This window comes from Aethalodelphis obliquidens, unplaced genomic scaffold (genome assembly GCF_003676395.1).
Source record: "Aethalodelphis obliquidens isolate GAN/ISIS:26980383/991018 unplaced genomic scaffold, ASM367639v1 scaffold2, whole genome shotgun sequence".
NCBI lineage: Eukaryota > Metazoa > Chordata > Mammalia > Artiodactyla > Delphinidae > Aethalodelphis > Aethalodelphis obliquidens.
In genome coordinates, this window is record NW_020837946.1 from 91,501,730 (window position 1) to 91,520,723 (window position 18,994).

Sequence of the window (18,994 nt, forward strand, 5' to 3'; positions counted from 1 at the left end):
GTAAAATGGGTCCATTACTTGCTTGTGATGTGTTTAATGTTTCTGAAAGTAAAATCACTGAATGCAATTCTGTAGACTAACCTAGGAAGTAGAGCAATGATGACACTAATTAAAAATCGTTAAACCTTAAATTGCATTCCTATAATGATCCAGGTATATCCTAACTAAAATGAACTGATACATCGGAAATAAAGAATAAGGATGAACTATGATTTACTTGTGTGTTAAAAGTGAATTCAATTTGCCATTTCTGGTATTATTAGGAAGCTTATTAGGATATAAGACCTTGATGACAGAGACAAAAATCTTTCATCTTTTTTTTAGAGTCTGCCATTCCAGCATAAATTCTCTCTATCCATACCTTCTGTAAAATCCCTAACTTCAGTTTCTTAAGGTAATTAAAAACCAAAAAATAGAGCAGGAAATTCATAAGTTCCATTGTAATCATTAGTCTCAGCCTCTTCCATCAATGTGTACCCCAGCTGTATTTAATCATCATTCCTTTCTCTGTTCCCCATATCTTTTAAATTATCCCAATGTTCAAAGATAAATAAAAATAGTCTTCTCCTTGACAAACAACTCAAAAATTGTGCCAGATTGCCTCATTCCTTTTCTACAGTTTTAGTCTATAAATTTGGGTATACTTACACACTGTACCATAAAACATTTAAAATTAACTTTTTCATTGGTATTTTGTCAACATCCTTATAAGAAATTCAAGGACTGATGCCTTCTATATATATGATCAGAGTACCAATAAACACTGTAAAATATATTCATTTGCATTGGGCTTTGGCTTTCTTAGAGGAAGAGCAACTGAGCTCACCGCCAGGAAACAAGTGGCCAGAGGTGAAGTATAGAGTGAGGTGAGTCAAAGATCCCAAACGATCACGTTCCAGATAATCAGTGTGATATGGATATGTGCATTTCATATGTCCATATTTTATGAGAGGTGGTGTGTTTTTGACAAAGAAGAACTGAAGTAATTACTAAGGAACGAGGCTACCAATTCTAGACCTGGGATGGCCCTCCTAGGCTGTATGTCAATGTCCTCATCTGTTACTCCTCACCCATCTCCTTACCAGAGCTGTTGCAGTGGGTGGGGTCAACAGGTCTTCCATTTTTATCAGAGCAGGCTATTGCTCGAAAACGCATGCCTTCTCCACATTCTTTGCTGTCTTCTTGTACCCGCAATCCTCTCTGAGGCTCCCTTCTGCCTTCAGGAAGAATGCAGTCTGACCAATTTCCGTAAGGATGAGATGTAAACACATCACAAGGACATGGTTCTGTTTCCACTAGAGGGTACAGGTCAGCATCCTGGCATTTCTCCTTCTTCCTGCTTTTCCCTGTTCCAGTGAGAGACATTGATGTATTAATTTCACATCTGCTGTTTTGTTAAAAGTCGCTCACATTTTATGTAAAAGCTCTTAGACTATTAAGTCTTAAATAAAATAAAGCCTTTCTTTTTTACACTTTTTTTTTTAAACACAGAAGGAAATCCTAGGACAATGAAAGCAATTCCCACAGCAACTGTGAAATTTAAGTTAATTTGAAAAAAAGAGGTCTCATATTAGAGAGAGGCAAAAAATACTTAGAAGATGTTTGCTACAGTGGCTCAACAGATAGAAAAGTCCTTGATGTATTTAATATTGGTTTCCCTATAATTTGTTGATAAAAAACAGATAGATTACCTTGCCTCCATTTTCCATGAAATTATGGTTACCAGGGAAATGAACAAAACGGTGTAAGTATTAAGTCCTTCCCTTTTTTTCAAGTAACTTTTTAAAAGCAGTTTATTTATTCAAGGAACAAAATGATATCCTCCCAGACAATGGCCCTGGCGTGAGCCTGGGTGTCACTTGGTGTGTGGTGGACAAACTGGAACTTATTTTGGTTCCTCTCATCAGGCAGCTCACAAATGCTGACAGAAACAATAGATTGAAATAAATGCTCAATTCATTTTGGATAATTTAATCTGAGAAAAAGGTATGACTTGCACTTTGAGAGACCTTTTTAGGTTATGTATTTTAGAATATGACCTTACCTGACCAACTGACTTTGATGGACGTTTGATGTGTAATCCCAACTTTGAGTAATGACAAGGCAGAGTCATTTTTCAAAGCTGTGAGTACTTGATCATTATGTTTAATGGATTCCAAGATGGCCTGTAACTTGACTCAACTTTGCTACCAACACACTTCCTCTAGATTTTTAAAAGTATTCCTAGATCTAATAATTCCACTTTGTTTCCTTATTAATGGGTCATTAGTGAGAGTCTTGGCTGGTTATATATATAGATATAAAATAGGCAGCTTTATTAGTTTATCTCCAGTCCTTATGGCTGTTTTGGAAACGCTTGCAGTGAGCTGATGCACAGACTACTTTCTTATTGTCAGTTAGTTTACTTTACACACAGCAATTCTACAGTTGTCACCTGGACGATTGGCTTTATGCCTTCTGTGATGCTTATGGCCACAATAAATAAGGATTCCTGCAGGACCTGAAACGATCTTGTAGAAGCTTCGGCCACACCACTGTCCCTCTGGGAGGAAGTATTCACTTGCCTCTACCATTAGGGGCACGTCCTGAGAATATGTTTGAGGAGCAGAGCATCTTTCACCACTGTGAGAATTTACTGCATGAGAGATACATCAATGGATGAGGAGGACTGGCGCCTTCTTATCAGCGTTTAACACGTAACCCAAGTCTCTGGTGCTTTTCAGATGCCCACAAAGTACCGTTGTCTCCATCGCTTATATTTCCATCCTATTCTCAACACACTTAACCCTAGATCTTGACTCTACCTATTCCTTAAAAGTACTTACTCTTGCCAAAGTAATAAAGTCATGAATTTTACGTCTTATCTTTCAGACCTGATCATTCAACAATAGTTCTGAGTGTTGACTATGCCATCATTCTTGAAATATCTTTCCCAAGTTTCATCACACCTTACCTTTATGTCCCTCACCCCTACTCCACACCCTCACCATCTCTCTGGGCACACCTTTTTTGTTTGTTTGTTGAATTCTTCTCCCTCTGTACCTCTCTTAACTGATAGGTTTCCTCAGGACACTGCCCTAGATTCTCTTTTCTGATCCTACACCTTCACCACCCAAAGAGTTTAAATAATCGTCTACAACCTTTAAATCCCTAATTAGTATCTTCAGCCCAGATTTCTTATTCAAGCTTCTGAGCCATAGACTGGAAATCTACACCTAAAGAACCAGTCAAACTCAACGTGGCAAAAGCTACACTCACCTTCTGACCATCACAACCATCCTTTCTCCTGCATTTCCCAGTTCTACCAATATGACTGAGTCAAAAACTGGAGTGTCACATTTGAATCATTCTGTTGTGCTACCTGTATCTGTTTAACGACAAAGATCTATCATTTCAAATACCTAAATATCTCTTGAATCAGTCTGCTGTATCCATTCTGACTGATACCACCCATATTTAGCCCTCCTCCAAATCTCCAGCTTAAATCACTACAATGACACCTTCCAAGATCTTACTTCCACCATAACTCACTTCCTTCAATCTATTCCCTGCACTGCAGCCAGGACCAACTTACAAACCTGGAAATCTGATCACATGACTCATCTATTTAAAACTCTCCAGGGACTTACCACAGCTCATGGAATGAAGTCTAGACTCCTCACCTTGGTCATCAAGGTTCCATAGGATCTGGGTCTATTAGTGTTTGCCTCCGACTGTGTTGCATCACTCTGCCTCTGGCACGTTATAAGTAATACTGAACATTTTTTAGTTCCTAGAAGCTGCTCATTTAACTGCTGACCTTTGCACGTTCTATGCCAGAAATTGTCACCAGTTCTACCTTCCCTCCGTTTCCTAGCTAATGATTATTTGTCCTTTAGGTCCAAACTGATAGATCACTCCCTCCGGAAAGTCATCCTTGAATACACTCTTCATCTCAGTTCTAGAAGAGGCGTTCTTATGTACTTGCGTAGCATGTGGTAGGCAGAATGATGGCTCTACAAGAATTTTTTACATCCTAATCCCTAGAACATGTGAACACGCTACTTTAGATGGCAAAATGAACTTTGTAGATGTGACTAAGCTTGCGGATCTTGGGATAAGGAGATTATCTTCCTGGGTTCAACATAACCACATGATCTTAAATTCAGAGAACCTTTCCTGGCTGAGGAAAGAATCAGAGGCAAAATAACTATGAAAGAATGATCAAAAGATGATGTAATGTTTCTGAATTTCAAGACTTTGGAGGAAGGGAGCCATGAGCCAGCGCCTAGAAGCTGGAAAAGAAAACATTTTCCCCTAAACCTTCCAGAAAAAAATGCTACCCTGCCAACATCTTGCTTATAGCCCCGTAAAATCTATGTCTGACTTCAGACCTATAGAACTGTAAGAGAATAAATTTGTTGTTTTAAGCTATCAAATCTGTGGCAATTTGTTAAAGAAGCAATAATAAAAAACTAATACAGCACCCTATATGACAGCTATTGTAACAGGTACTATACTGTGTTGTAACTGTCTGTAGCAAAACTCTATCTCTCATTAGACTGGAAGCTCTTAAATTAGGGTCATGTCTATCTATGCCCTTACAGTGTCCCCAAGGCCTAGCACACATAAATGGTAAACAAGAATTGTTCCTTGAATAATTAAGCAAAGTTTTTTTAAAAAAAGGAAAAAAAAAGTAAGGAAGAAATGAGAGAGAGAGAATAGGAATAAATAATAAAATGTTCATGTACAAAGTAACCAAAAGTTACTGGCAGAACAAATATTTTGTACAAATATATGCTGTCTCTATATTTGTGATATCCTTCTTAATTACATGGCATCACTGTTTGAAGAAGGCTTTGAGCAAGTTAGTTAATGTAGAGATGGTTTTCACAATAAGAAACTGATTACCAGTGGTCCTTAACTTTGATTACATTCTAGTCATAATCAGTATTAAACCTTGGATTCAGGACCAGCCAGTACTTTAAAAATTTTAAAAATCAATCTCTACTACAACTCTAAAGACATTTTTTCCTCTTAAGTCAGAGAGAAATTTGTAACTGATTCCACAAAAACACAAAACTACAATATTTAATAGGTATTAGTTACCCAGTTTTTTTTTTTTTTTTTGCGGTACGCGGGCCTCTCACTGTTGTGGCCTCTCTCGTTGCAGAGCACAGGCTCCGGACGCGCAGGCTCAGTGGTCATGGCTCACGGGCCCAGCCGCTCCGCGGCATGTGGGATCCTCCCGGACCGGGGCACGAACCCGCGTCCCCTGCATCGGCAGGCGGACTCTCAACCACTGCGCCACCAGGGAAGCCCTACCCAGTTATTTTGAATATATAGGTACATATGAATAACCTAGATAGATTATACTATTTGAAGGATTATTTACAGCATTGTGTAAACAACTGCTTTAATTATCACTAAATCTGAAACCTGTGATTATCTAGTTTGCATACAACAAACACCCAGATATTAAATTAAGGTTTCTGGTTAAAAAAATGGAAAAAGAAAAATAAACACCGTAGATGGTCCCCTATACAATGAAGATGCTTGTACTTGTGTCTGTAGGCTCTTCTGTGTGTGTCTGTGTTAGAGACTCATACTGCTTTAGTCTAAGCCCATCCCTTTTTACTATCATTCATGTTAGAAATTGCTTATTAAGTTTAATACTAAATTACAGGGGAAAGACCAAAACACAAGCATTAGTATCACAATAAAAATAAAGCTTGAGAACTGCAGATTTTTCACTACTTGTTTTTCTACCAATGATACTGCAAACAAAAGAAGAGTGAAGAGTATTTTGCTCTCCATCTATGTCTACAAAGATTAAGCCATTGAAGTTGCTGACTGACAGTGATCTCAGTGTCTCACACAGAGGAAATTAAAGACGATAACAGGATGCTCTGTGCTTGGACAGACAGACCCTTAGATAGTTAGATGCATTTCAGGAAGAATTTAAATAAACCCTACTTCTTGTATCGTCCCATACACAGAAAAGCATTATGATCATTACCTTGAGATTGCTGTTCTTTGTGACTAGCTGTAAGTTTCTACCAAGATGTATGCTGACTGCATGTATTCCCTAACAGCTACAAAATCACATATAAACTAGCCTTCCCTCCCTACCTCTCTGGAGCACTTCCTCAGAGCTATCTGAGAGGCTGTCTCCTGTGCTAGAGTCCTCAGTAAGACCCTGGATAAACCTTAACTCACAACTCTCATGTTGTGCATTTTTCTTTCAGTTGAATGTTTTGGTGACCACAAAGGGACCAAGAGCTGACTTCTCTCCTTTGCCTGAACTCTACAAGTATCTGGAGCCTTGGGCCCAACATGGGCCCCTTGTGCTGGTCCACTTCCTTGGGGAGTCCAGACAACTGGGTATGTCTCTCCTGGGTCTTGGATCTCACATCTTGATTGATGATTCTGAGTTTTATTTGGTGGTTGTTAAACTCCTTGCCATGAAGGGTAGGTTTTCCTTGAACTTAGGTTCAAGAAGAGGTAGCTGGGTTACCAAGTCGAAAGACACTGGGAAAAGTTTGCTCAGTTGAAAGATACTGAGTGGGTTACCCCCGCTGAGAGACAGCAGGAGGTTGCTCAGTTGAAAGACACCAAGTGGTCTGGACTAGGTGATTAGGTACGGGGCTAGCCTGGTGTCTTTCTTGAATACCTTAACAGAGTTTGTCTGAATAAAAGTCAAGATACCATGTGAGAGCTTTCAGCTCCGAAGATTAGGGATACAGCTCCTCCCAACCAGTTGCAGTTTTCTCAGTCAACTGGGAAATTTATGGGAGTGGCAGAGGCAAGCCCTCACACCATTCAGTGTGAGTAACCCACTCATTAAAGAAATTTGCTCTCGGGACGCACACACAACATTGGCCAACCAGTGCTCCAGTCTCCATGGAGATTTTATACAGTCAGGGGGAGAAACTGAGACCTGTGAAAGCCCTGAGATGACTCTAGGGTGCCACCCAGGGGAGTGACATCAGCCCACCAGTCTTCAATAGTAATTTTATCCTGACAAACCAACTCTAAAATGGGAAACAAAGCCTTCAGATCAGAAGAAAGCGGTACCAGATAAACCTGGCAGGGTATGAGCCAGAGGTTTAGTTTATAAGGAGCTTATACATGCAAGTAGTTAATTGGGAAATGGAGGAAATGTCATCCTGAAAAAGGTGAAGATGGGACTCTCTTGACATTCCAAAACTGGCTTTTACGTATGCAGTCAGAGGAAGCTGGCTTTATAAAACATCTTTTCAAAATTCTGACCCAAAGGGAACAGAAGTCCTTCTAGGAGGAGCTTACAATTATCTCCCTGAGCCTTTGAGATGCAAATGTTTTACCAGGTCCTCTCAGGAAACTCTTATCTAGACTATCTCCAATTTCTGAGATTAAAAAAAAAAAGGGTGTGTGTGTGTGTTGGGGGGGAAGAAGCCTTTTAAAACCCAAGTGAGTTAACTTATTCCAACTGTTATTATAAACTAGTAAGTTTTATATTGTAATACCCGATTCATGACTTAAGTTTTAAAATGAGGCTATGCGATCTTTGGTTTTGCCTATTTATATGTCTGTGTGTACATTATAGATATATGTTTCTACCTTTGGTGATGGTATTATCAAAATTAAACTGTAAAAAAGAACTACTTAATTGGCTTAAAGAAAATTAAATGCTTGTATACATTCTCAGAAATACAATACAAATTAACCCAGATGGTTTTTTTAAGATCACGATTGCCAACTGAAAAAAAAAAGCACAACCTGAGAGTTGTGAGTGAAGTTTTATTTGGGGCAAAATGAGGACTATCGCTCGGGAAACAGCATTTCAGACAGCTCTGAGAAACTGCTCCAAAGAGGTAATGGGGAAGGTCAGTATATATATGATTTTGGTGATGGTGTTTCTGCTAGTCCCATGCAGGTTACTGCTAGTCACAAGGAGCAGATGTCACCATGAAGGAAGTAAGTGCTTTTCTAGATATGAGGAGATACAAGAATTGGGTTCATAAAATCATCTCCTGAAAATATCTAACTATCTGAAGACCTGTTTTTCCCAGAGCACACAATGCTTCATTCCTCATCTCCACCCTGAACACCTTTCAGCCGGTGTTGAAGGTCAGCAGCTGCAGCAGCTCCTGATTTAATCCTTGTAGAGGTCAACGGCAAGTGCCAATGCCGAGTGCCAGTTCATAGTTGACATGATCTACAATTAATCTTTACCCAATAAAAACAAGTTTGTTGGTTTAACTAAAAGAGTCTTATCTTTAGAATTAAGAACATTATACGTACAACTGTTATTGTGTCCGTTTACTAAACGTCAAATAAGATCATGTTATCTCTAACAATTTGTCAGCAAGAAAACTAATGATATTTTCATAAAGAAATTTAGATCCAAATGGGCTAAGACTTTTTTAGATGAATGCTTTAAGAACAATTATGTCTTATTGTATGTCTACTTAAAAATACTTTCTCCAGATCTTTCAGTAACTTGAAATTTTAGAGTTTTACTAAGTTAAATGATGGGAATTCATTGAATGTCTAGACCATTTCCAAATAATAGAAAATACTGGGAAATTAATTGCTAAGCAAGTCTAAATTTATCTACTTTTGTTTTCCTATTTAAAAAAAATGCCTAAAGATGTTTGGTTTATTGGTCACTTGTCTCATACCACAGTGAGGAAAAATTACACTGTGAAAAAATGTGTTTCTAGAGGTAATGGAATATGTTCGTAAGTTTGCCAATCAGGCACGCTCATGTGACAAACAGTTCGTAACTGCTGACTTCTTGGTTTTTGCTAGAGATTGGGGTTTTTAAGAGTTGAGAATTCTGATTAATATGTGTAATTAGAACCACTAAAATAAATAAAACATCTTTGTATGCAAGAATACTTTTTAAAAGGGTAAACGAAAAGGAAATGCATTCTGTTAAGGGAAAACAAAGTAATTTTGTCCTAAAGAGAGGTTAAGAGAAAAAGAAAAAAAGAGCAAGGGAAAGCATAGGACACAATCTGGAAGAAAAAAGGCAAATTACAGGGTTATGAAAAGAAACCCTGAGAAAGAATTTGATGTATGACCAGGGCTGGCAAAGATTAAAATGAACTTAATTGGCTGAAAGAATTCTAAGGATATTAAATTAAGCTGGTGCAAAACTAGAATTTGAATTTCTCTCTGTTATGTCCTCTAGCTAATGTTGGCATGTCTCCAGGGGACCCTGAAACATCTCAAAGAAAGATATTAAACTAATTAGGTTTATTTGTTATATTAAATTACATGATTAACATTGTTAAATAAATGATGATAAACCTTAGGTAATATTGTATGAGTAAATGTTATCAATATAAATATTCTAGAATTTCTAGGAAATTCCTAAAATTCAGATGTCCTACTCTAATGTTATCATAGTCCAATTATCTTAAAATGTGTGCAACAGAAATAACCAAATTTCTCTGTCAATTGTAATCGTATCTTTAACCATGCCATTTTAAGTCTTTTGTCATGTATAGATAGTATTATTTTACTCTGTCGCTTTTATTAAAATTTTTCATCTTCAAGAAGAGTCACGGAAGGACTTTTTTTTTTTTTTTTTTGACAATTACAGGTTTCTGATAGCTTTCAGGTTATACTGCTGAACTGGGTATGAAATTAAAGAATTCTAGTGAAAAATCTGATGACTTCATAAAACTGTTAACAGGAGATCAAGATCAACAACACTTAATTGCATATGACTGAATGAACTGATGAATATGGTTATAATTGTTATGACCTTTTGTCTAAAATATTACTGTTTATCTTTGTTTTCTTGATATAAGGAAATCTTTCCTCTTATGCTATGACTAACACCAATTTCATAAAGTATACCTTTGTAAGCAGAATTGAAACATTTATCTTTTTCTCTCTTCCATCCCTCTAGAAGTGGAAACTCCTTATTCTTATTTTCATGGAAATATAGTTATTTGCGAAAGTTCAATAAAAATCTCTTCTCTGTTTGACAGGTTACAATGGCAACGCTGGTTATATTAACATAGCTTTGACTGGAATGCCTTATTTGAGAATATGCATAGAATCAGATATAACAAGTCAGCTTTAAAGAACTAAGATGGACTTTATGGAGCCATAAAGCCCCTTAGAGAAACAGCCTAGTGCCTTATTTGCAGGGTTCCCAGCATCCTTATCAGGTGAATTAGAAAGGACCCTCAAGGGCTTCCCTGGTGGCGCAGTGGTTGAGAGTCCGCCTGCCGATGCAGGGGACACAGGTTCGTGCCCCGGTTCGGGAGGATCCCGCATGCCGCGAAGCGGCTGGGCCCGTGAGCCATGGCCGCTGAGCCTGCGCGTCCGGAGCCTGTGCTCCGCAACGGGAGAGGCCACAACAGTGAGAGGCCCGCGTACCGCAAAAAAAAAAAAAAAAAAAAAAAAAAAAGAAAGGACCCTCAAGATATTTTGGGAACCTTGAGAAGGGAGGAATTCACCCAAACCTATACAGGGAAATCTGATGGCAAGTCCTAGGCATAATTTTCGTGGCCTTGAGAAGCCTTAATGAAGTTCAGTCAGGGACTGTTTATGACAAGCTTCAAAAAACACAAATTTAAAAGAGCCTATATAATCAACTGCTATTCTTGGTACACTTATGTAAATAATCAGGCCTAGTTTATTGAAACCAGACTTACTTTGTAAACAAGTTAGTCTTAGTTTGGCTGTATTTGGTGGAAATGAGGATGACTTTAGAGAAAATATATGTTTCAGTAATATACGTTTATAGATATCAAGTTCTTGTGCTATTAATTATCTACAAGGTTTTGGTATTTACTGCCTGAAACTCACTTCCTAGACGGCTCCTGTTGCTATGTTACATTATCACAAAAGTTTAAGTCACTTGTTAAAAGAACGTTTTTAGCTTGTTTCTGAAGTTTATCACAGTAATCTATGTTTGGATAAAGATCGGATACCCTATGACTACAACCAGAAGAATATATACTGGAAAAGACATCATTTAAAGGACTCTCTTCAGCTTAGATGGAAAGGCCCTTATCAGGTACTCTTAACTAGCTCATGCACAACAAGACTAAAGGGAACTGACTCTTAGATTCATATTTCCCATTTAAAAAGGGCCCTGCACTGGACTGGTATATAGAGAGGATTGCTAACCTCAAACTCACCTTGACACAATACTCAAACAGAGAAGAAGCCATACCCACAGCAGGAAGAGATGAGGGCATCAGAAGCAGATAGCTATTCCAAGATGCCACACCGGACCTTGATTTCTTGGATTTTTACATGTGAACCAAATGTTTTTGTATCATGGGCACAACCCTATGCAAATTTTTAAAAATCTATCTCATTTTTTGGTTTATGGTCAATTACCTACATCCAGTACTTCTGGTTCACCCTGGTGGATTTCTCTTCTCCAAGGATGTGATTGGATGGTCCCTTAGAAAATTTATTTTAACCTAAATATGAATTTTCTATCAGAGTTACTCAAGCTCAATCAGAGCAATGAGCTAAATTTAATTCAAAAAACATAACCTCCCACTTATCAGGAGGGACTCTTCCTCAGTTATGGAATGGATTTATATGGGTAACACCAGGCAACAGTCGTTAAAGTCTCATGACTCTGTTGGGCTTGTAATAGAACACATTTAATGACTCACATAAAAAGTATCAGATTTGTGCCTTAATCAATCTGCTTCCTAGTCTTGGTGATCTCAAGAACTCGTTTGATGCTGGAAGTTCATGGCATAAATCCTTACTATGACCTTATTAATACTTCTAGCTGTAGAACTTGTGTTCTGCTTACAAGATAGTTGTAGATTTGGTAATGCAAGAATAAACAGCGTCTCCAACAAAAGCAGTAATGACTAAGAGATTTGAAATGTTTGATCGAATATATAGTTCTATATAGAATTAAAATGATTATAATAGTGTAACTCTAGATATGGGAAGAAACAATCGGGGAGAATCATTTCCTGGACCGTAAGAGACTAATAAGACAGGTGGTCCAGAGACCTTCATGGTAACCATTAGAAGGGCCCAATTCAGTCATAGCACATTGGGTGGCCTTTCAACGAAATCCTATGAAATCCTTGACGTAGGGCCCTAGGACAAATTGGTAATGAAAGGGCTCTCAAACTTTGGTTGAATTTATGACCAAAATGGGGAAACTTCCAACAAAAGAAGAGCAAAGAGTATGTCATTCTCCATCCAGGTCTACAAAGATTAACCCATTGCAGTCACTGACTGACCGTACACTCAGTGCTTCTAACAGAGGAAATGAAAGACAATAAAAGGATACTCTGCTTTGAACAAATAGACCCTTAGATAGTCAGACGCACTTCAGGAAGAATTTTAATAAACTTCACTTCTTGCGTCTTCCCATACACAGAAAGTGCTATGATCATTACCTTGAGATTGCTGTTGTGACTAGCAGTAAGTTTCTACGAAGATGTATGCTGACTGCATACATTTCTTAACAACAACAAAATCACATATAAACTAGCCTTCTCCCCTACCTCTTGGGAGCAGTCCCTCAGAGCTATCAGAGGCTGTCTCCGGGGCAACAGTCCTCAGTAAGCCCCTGGATAAACCTTAACTCATAACTCTCACGCTGTGCATTTTTCTTTCAGTTGACACTACTGTATAATTCATTTGGTTGATTTTAACAACTCATGTATTTCATGAAATTAGCCAGTTGTTTAGGTGATCAACCAGCTAGGCAAAAGCATAGCAGTTAATAATTTAGAAAAGAAATTCTAAATATTAATGTAATTCTTAGGATAGAGTTTGCAAGCAAAAATATAACAGTTCTTCAGTATTTACCTTAAAAGTATATATTAAATAAAAGTCAAATTCATCAAAATTTTGACAATTGATAACACAAACTGTATTGGTTGCAAAATGAATAAGTATCCTAGGATTTTCAATTATTTCATTCTCAGTTTACAGATACAAAACATCATTAGCAAACCTTCAAGACAAAGAAAAAAATTGGCCACTAATTAAAAACTTTCTTTCCCTCTCAAGGAAATTCTCTCTCATCTCAAAGATATAGACAGAGTTGCTAGGATAATGGCTTCTGAAGGATTATGTAGGAACATGCAAACCAAGTGCCATTAAATTGCCCCTGAACTTGGAATTATTCCTGTCATATACATTCTATCCCATCATATTGTTAGAGAATAAGAAATTTGTTTTATCTTAGAAACATAAGCAATGTTACATAAAATTATATATGAACAAATTTTTATAGAATAAAGTATAACATTTAATTTGATGTTTCTATTTGTGAGCATACGTTTCACCTGGACTTACAAATGGGCTTCTGATTTGTGCGCAGGAATCCTGTTAAGCGCTCTCATGGATTTTGTCAATCCATTAGAGTGAGCTAAATGTAAAACAATCTGGTATGCAATGCTTTCAAACAAAGGTCTTGAAACTGAGAGAATTAGCACTTGAATTGCTCATGAGAAAAAATGGTCATCTGTGCTTAATTCTTCAATGTCAACACCAATTTTATTAACCCAATTATTTTGGCATTTTCCTTTCATTCTTCATTCCCTGACTTAAGTTTTCTGCAAATATGAAAAAAACATTCAATGAAGAGATGTTCTGCCATATTTATCTAGATAAGAAGTAGGATATATATTACTACATCAATTATTTGTATATTACAGGCAAAAATTGCTCTAAGACCTTGATTAAACTATTCACTGCTTTAATTTCCATTAAATTTCAAGGATGTAAATAGAACCAATAATTAGCATATGCCACAAAAGCAGAATCTATGTATGTAATTCGATTTGATTTTTCTATTTTTGGCTGTACTGGGTCTTCCTTGCTGCACACGGGCTTTCTCTACTGAGGTGAGCAGGGGCTACTCTTAGCTGCCGTGTGCAGGCTTCTCATTCTGGTGGCTTCTCTTCTTGCAGAGCATGGGCTCTAGGTGCAGGGGCTTCAGTAGTTGCAGCACGTGGGCTCTAGGGCATGTGAGCTTCAGTAGTTGTGGCATGCGGCTCTGCAGCTGTGGCTTGTGGGCTCTAGAGCGCAGGCTTAGTAGTTGCGGCACGCAGGCTTAGTTGCTCCGCGGCACATGGGATCTTCCCAGACCAGGGATCGAACCTGTGTCCCCTGCACTCACTGGCAGGCGGATTCTTAACCACTGCACCACCAGGGAAGTCCCTGTAATTCAATTTTTGCCTTCCACCACTAAAATTTTAAAATATCAAGTTACTTATAAGGTAATGGCAAAAGATAATGACATAGGTGAGATCTGCCTTTGATGTTCTTTACAAATCAGAGACTGCTTTCAAACTTGCTGAGATCCTGGCATGGAAAACATCAGAAACTCTGCCATTAACTACTCCAGGAAGTTGGTGGATATATTGCCATTTATGACTACAAAGATTATAAGCTGTATAGAGAAGAACTTCATAGCTTTGGAATGGTTCACATCTTTCATTTGTTTTACAAGTATTAATTGAGTATCTATTATGTGCCAAGCTTTGGCACTGAGGATGCATAATGGCAGGGAGGGAAAGGGAGGGGAGAGACCTGATACAATTTCCCATCCTTCTGGAACATATATTCTCCTTGATCAGTTTCAGGAGAGCATCACTTGCCTGAAGCTAAAGAATGAAAAGCACACCCTACCTGTGAGCTGTCGCCGTCTACTTCGAGTTCTTTCACAATTCGTGGAGCAGGGCGTAAACTTGGACCAAGCAGTGAAGGTGCAGTCATCATGACAGGGTACTGTACATTCTTGAACAACGGGAGGCATGCCATTTGTCTGCTTGAGGCATTCCGTCATTTCTGCCGACTGGTTATTACCAGAGATGCACGAGACAGCTAAAAAAACATGGATTCTTATTATTTTAATTAAATCAAGCTGCTGGTTCTTGGACGAAATTGCAGAATTCCCCAATGTCTGAAAAGTTTGGTTATCACTGTGATTGCAAAAGGTGTTCAACATAGCTAACCTTATTTCTCTCTGGAAATTAAACATTTATTGTTGTCAGTGGAGGTATTTGAGAATTTAATTGGTTTCATTATTAATCCGAACCCAGCATTGACAGCAACCAAAATAACATTCAGTAATTTTCTGTATGTCCTGCCTGTGAGCATTTGATCTCTAGAGATGATACAAAACTAGAAAAGAGAATCTGTAAAAGAATAATAATAGGAGGTCCACCCACATCTCTACAAATGACCCAGTTTCATTCCTGGATGGACCTAGAGTCTGTCATACAGAGTGAAGTAAGCCAGAAAGAGAAAAACAAATATCGTATATTAATGCATATATGTGGAATCTAGAAAAATGGTACAGATGAACTGATGTGCAGGGCAGGAATAGAGATGCAGACATAGAGAACGGACATGTGGACACAGGAGGGGAAGGGGAGGGTGGAACGAATTGGGAGATTAGGATTGATATATATACACTATCATGCATAAAATAAATAGCTAGCGGGAACATCCTATAAAGCACAGGAAGCTCAGCTCGGTGCTCTGTGACGACCGACCTAGATGGGCGGGATGGTGGGGAGGGGTGGTGGGAGAGAAGTCCTAGAGGGAGGGGATATAGGTATACATATAGCTGATTCACTTCACTGTATAGCAGAAACTAACACAACGTTGTAAAGCAATTATACTCCAAAAAAAAAAAAAAAATCAACAACTAGAAAAAAAGAGTAATAGGAGGACAAAAAAGGACAAAACCACCAAAAGATCATCTGAACTCTTCCTAGATTTGATTTTTGTTTACTTGTTTAAATGGCACTTATGTAAAATGGACCTATTTTTCACTTCAGTCAGTATTTTAAAAGGAATTTCTGCTTTCTACAAGTAAGCTTTTTTTCCCTTGCTAACATTTCAGGATCAGTTAAAATTTTTATTTTTTTTTACATACAGGCATCATCTATCCAGATAATCCCCAATACAAATATCCTACCAGTTGCAGATGTTTCTCACATAATTTTTCAGCTGGAATGTCTCCAGTCATACCATGAACTGATAATCTCAAGATGAGACATTTTTGAGATTTTGCTTAATTTTTTGAGTCTTTGGACTAATGCCATTTATTTTATTAAGAATGAATGATATTTTTGTGCATCTTTTCTTCACCCTAATTATGGACTCTAAGGATATATCTTTATTTTCTAGACCAGCATGTCTCAACCTTGGCACCACTGACGATTTAGATTGGATAATTTCATTTTGTGGGTACACAAGTGTGTCCCGTGCATTGTAAGAGACTTAGCAGCATTCCTGGCCTCAACCCACTAGATGCCAATAGCACACACACCCTCCCAGTTTTGAAAACCAAAAATGACTTCACACATTGCCAAACGTCACCCCCTGTTGAAAACTACACTTCTCAACTGATTCCTAATCACCGATGTCTTTGAGAACATAGAGATCTGATGGCATAACTTCAGACCTACTAAACCAGCATCTCCGGGGGAGAAGTCCAGGAATATTTTTGTCTTTAAGTGTCCCAAGTGGTTCTGATCCAGCCTGTCCACTGACCACCCACTTTTAGCGTGATGCCTTTGAACATGGTATTTGTTAATGGATATCTGCTGCGTTCATCATCCTAAAGAAACTACGGTTTAGGGTCATTTTTATTACAGCTCTTTAAAATCTACCAAGTCACAAGGAATAAAGAGACCACAGCCTAGGAACGATGTTGTTAAGAACTCTTTATATACGCTTCTTTAACACAGGGTAAGTATACACAGGGGCTTTCAGTTGCCCATTTCTCTTATATTCTGAATTCCTTTCTTTATTCTGAGCACAGCAGAGAACAAGTCAATCTGAACACCATTTATCCAACTATCTATCTATCTATTTACTGGTGAAAGCCAAACCTAGCTAATGCTTTAGGACAAAGGAATCAGCTAAGATGACAATGGATACACGCACAACACTTCCCAGTTTGTACATCTGCTCCGCAGCAGGTGGGGCTATTCATTAATTTTGAATAGTTTTTGCTCTTGCTTTTATCCACATCCTAGGAACAAAATCCATGGCACATCAAACCGACATCACCTGCATTTTCTTTGTTGGGACTGTTATAGCCATTAATGATGAATAAAATAAGATACTTTTTTTTTTTTTTTTTTTTTTGCGGTACGCGGGCCTCTCACTGCCACGGCCCCTCCCGTTGCAGAGCACAGGCCCCGGACACGCAGTTCCAGCGGCCATGGTCCACGGGCCCAGCCGCTCCACGGCATGCGGGATCCTCCCGGACCGGGGCACGAACCCGTGTCCCCCGCATCGGCAGGCAGACTCTCAACCACTGCGCCACCAGGGAAGCCCAAGATACTTTCTTAAGTAGTGCACAAGCAAATGTTACTTGAATTTCATGTTTAGATAAATAATTTGGAGTTAATTTAGGGGATTTTTATCATGCCAAGTTTTCTTTTCCAAGATGACAATGCACTGAATAATATGAAGAGGAATTTTAAATACTTTCAAAAAGTACTGCTATTTGAAAATTAAACCTCTATGAATGTACAAATGAAGAGTTTTTCCAATGATAATACATTATTTTAAAATATTCACTTTCTAGGACTTCCCTCATGGCACAGTGGTTAAGAATCTGCCTGCCAGTGCAGGGGACACGGGTTCGAGCCCTGGTCTGGGAAGATCCCACATGCCGAGAAGCAACTAAGCCCATGTGCCACAGCTACTGAGCCTGTGCTCTACAGCCCGCGAGCCACAACTACTGAACCCACGCACTGCAACTACTGAAGCCTGCACACCTAGAGCCCGTGCTCTGCAGCAAGAGAAGCCACCGCAATGAGGAGCCTGCGCCCCGCAATGAAGAGTCGCCCCCGCTCGCCGCAACTAGAGAAAGCCCATGCACAGCAACGAAGACCCAACACAGCCTAAAATAAATAAATAAATTTATCAAATACTCACTTTCTATATTTCATTTCAATAAGTTTAAAATTTGAAAGCTATGATAAACATTCAATGCTATTTTTAAGTTCTACAAACTGTCTGAATTAGAATACACTGGATTTATGAATGTCTATATTGAACTCTTTGCACAAGAAACTAAGAAAGAATAGCTTTAGCGTATGACAGAATTCACAGACACTGTTGTTAAGTGCCATGAATGCAAATTCCATCCCCAAACACCTGGGTGTTACGTGAACTGAGATGAGTTAAATTGTTTATGCTTTGGTCTCCTCATCTTTAAAATGAGTATTATAAGAGCATATAAACAAAGGGCTGTGAGAATCCTCAAAGCCGTGTCTCACACCCACCAAGAGCCAAATAAAGGCTATTATTATTATCCTTTATATTCGTTTTAAATCAAGCAGGCTGATAGTTCTAGCAAGCATACATGCACACACTCTCGCTCACCACACCTCATTTCTTCCTTGGCCATCCTCAGATTAAGGTGAAGAGAAAACTGGGTGAATCTTCACCTGATTCTGTACTACACTTACAATCACCGTTAGTCAGCCGGTATACTAGATATGCCCTTAACACATTCAATGCATTCACAGGACTACGTAGAATAAATCAGATCCGTCACTCCTGCACAAAGTGACCCAGTAGTCTAACGGAGGCTTTGGAGGATCCTAAGGGCCACAGAATGCATTCAGAGTTGTAGTATGAACTTGACCCACATTAGACTGAAGACCATTGCTCTAGGTTATCACTGATGATCAGCTCAGGGGTGAGTGGCAATCGATATGCTACATGGCATGCAATCATCCGTTTAGGCCAGGCATTCTGGTTCTCAGATTTCTTCAGGTTCAAGATCCTAATTTACTTTCAAGTGTGAAAAGAACCACTAGAAATAAAAACATGAACAAGTTGGATAAAACAATTTACTTCTTGGGCATGTTCTAGTATAAAAGGAATCATTTAGTAAACATTTATCAAATGACGGGGCATTGAATGATACTAGAGGGTAGGCAAAAAATGAAGAAATAGCGGGCGAGAAGTAATGCAGGACTGGAAACCCAACAAAGGAAAGATGACAGATACATACAAAGGAAATGAAAAGGGA

General features: G+C 38.5%; 1 protein-coding gene across 1 annotated transcript in view; it reads right to left on the minus strand.

Moving 5' to 3' along the window:
- THSD7B (thrombospondin type 1 domain containing 7B) overlaps positions 1-18,994 on the minus strand; it is a 765,597-nt gene that overhangs the window by 248,499 nt on the left and 498,104 nt on the right. Inside the window, exons 12-13 of the mRNA XM_027132057.1 lie at positions 14,617-14,811; positions 1,083-1,346 (exon numbers count right to left, since the gene is read on the minus strand). Of these exons, the coding sequence (XP_026987858.1) occupies positions 1,083-1,346; positions 14,617-14,811 (459 nt within the window). The remainder of the gene's footprint in view (positions 1-1,082; positions 1,347-14,616; positions 14,812-18,994) is intronic.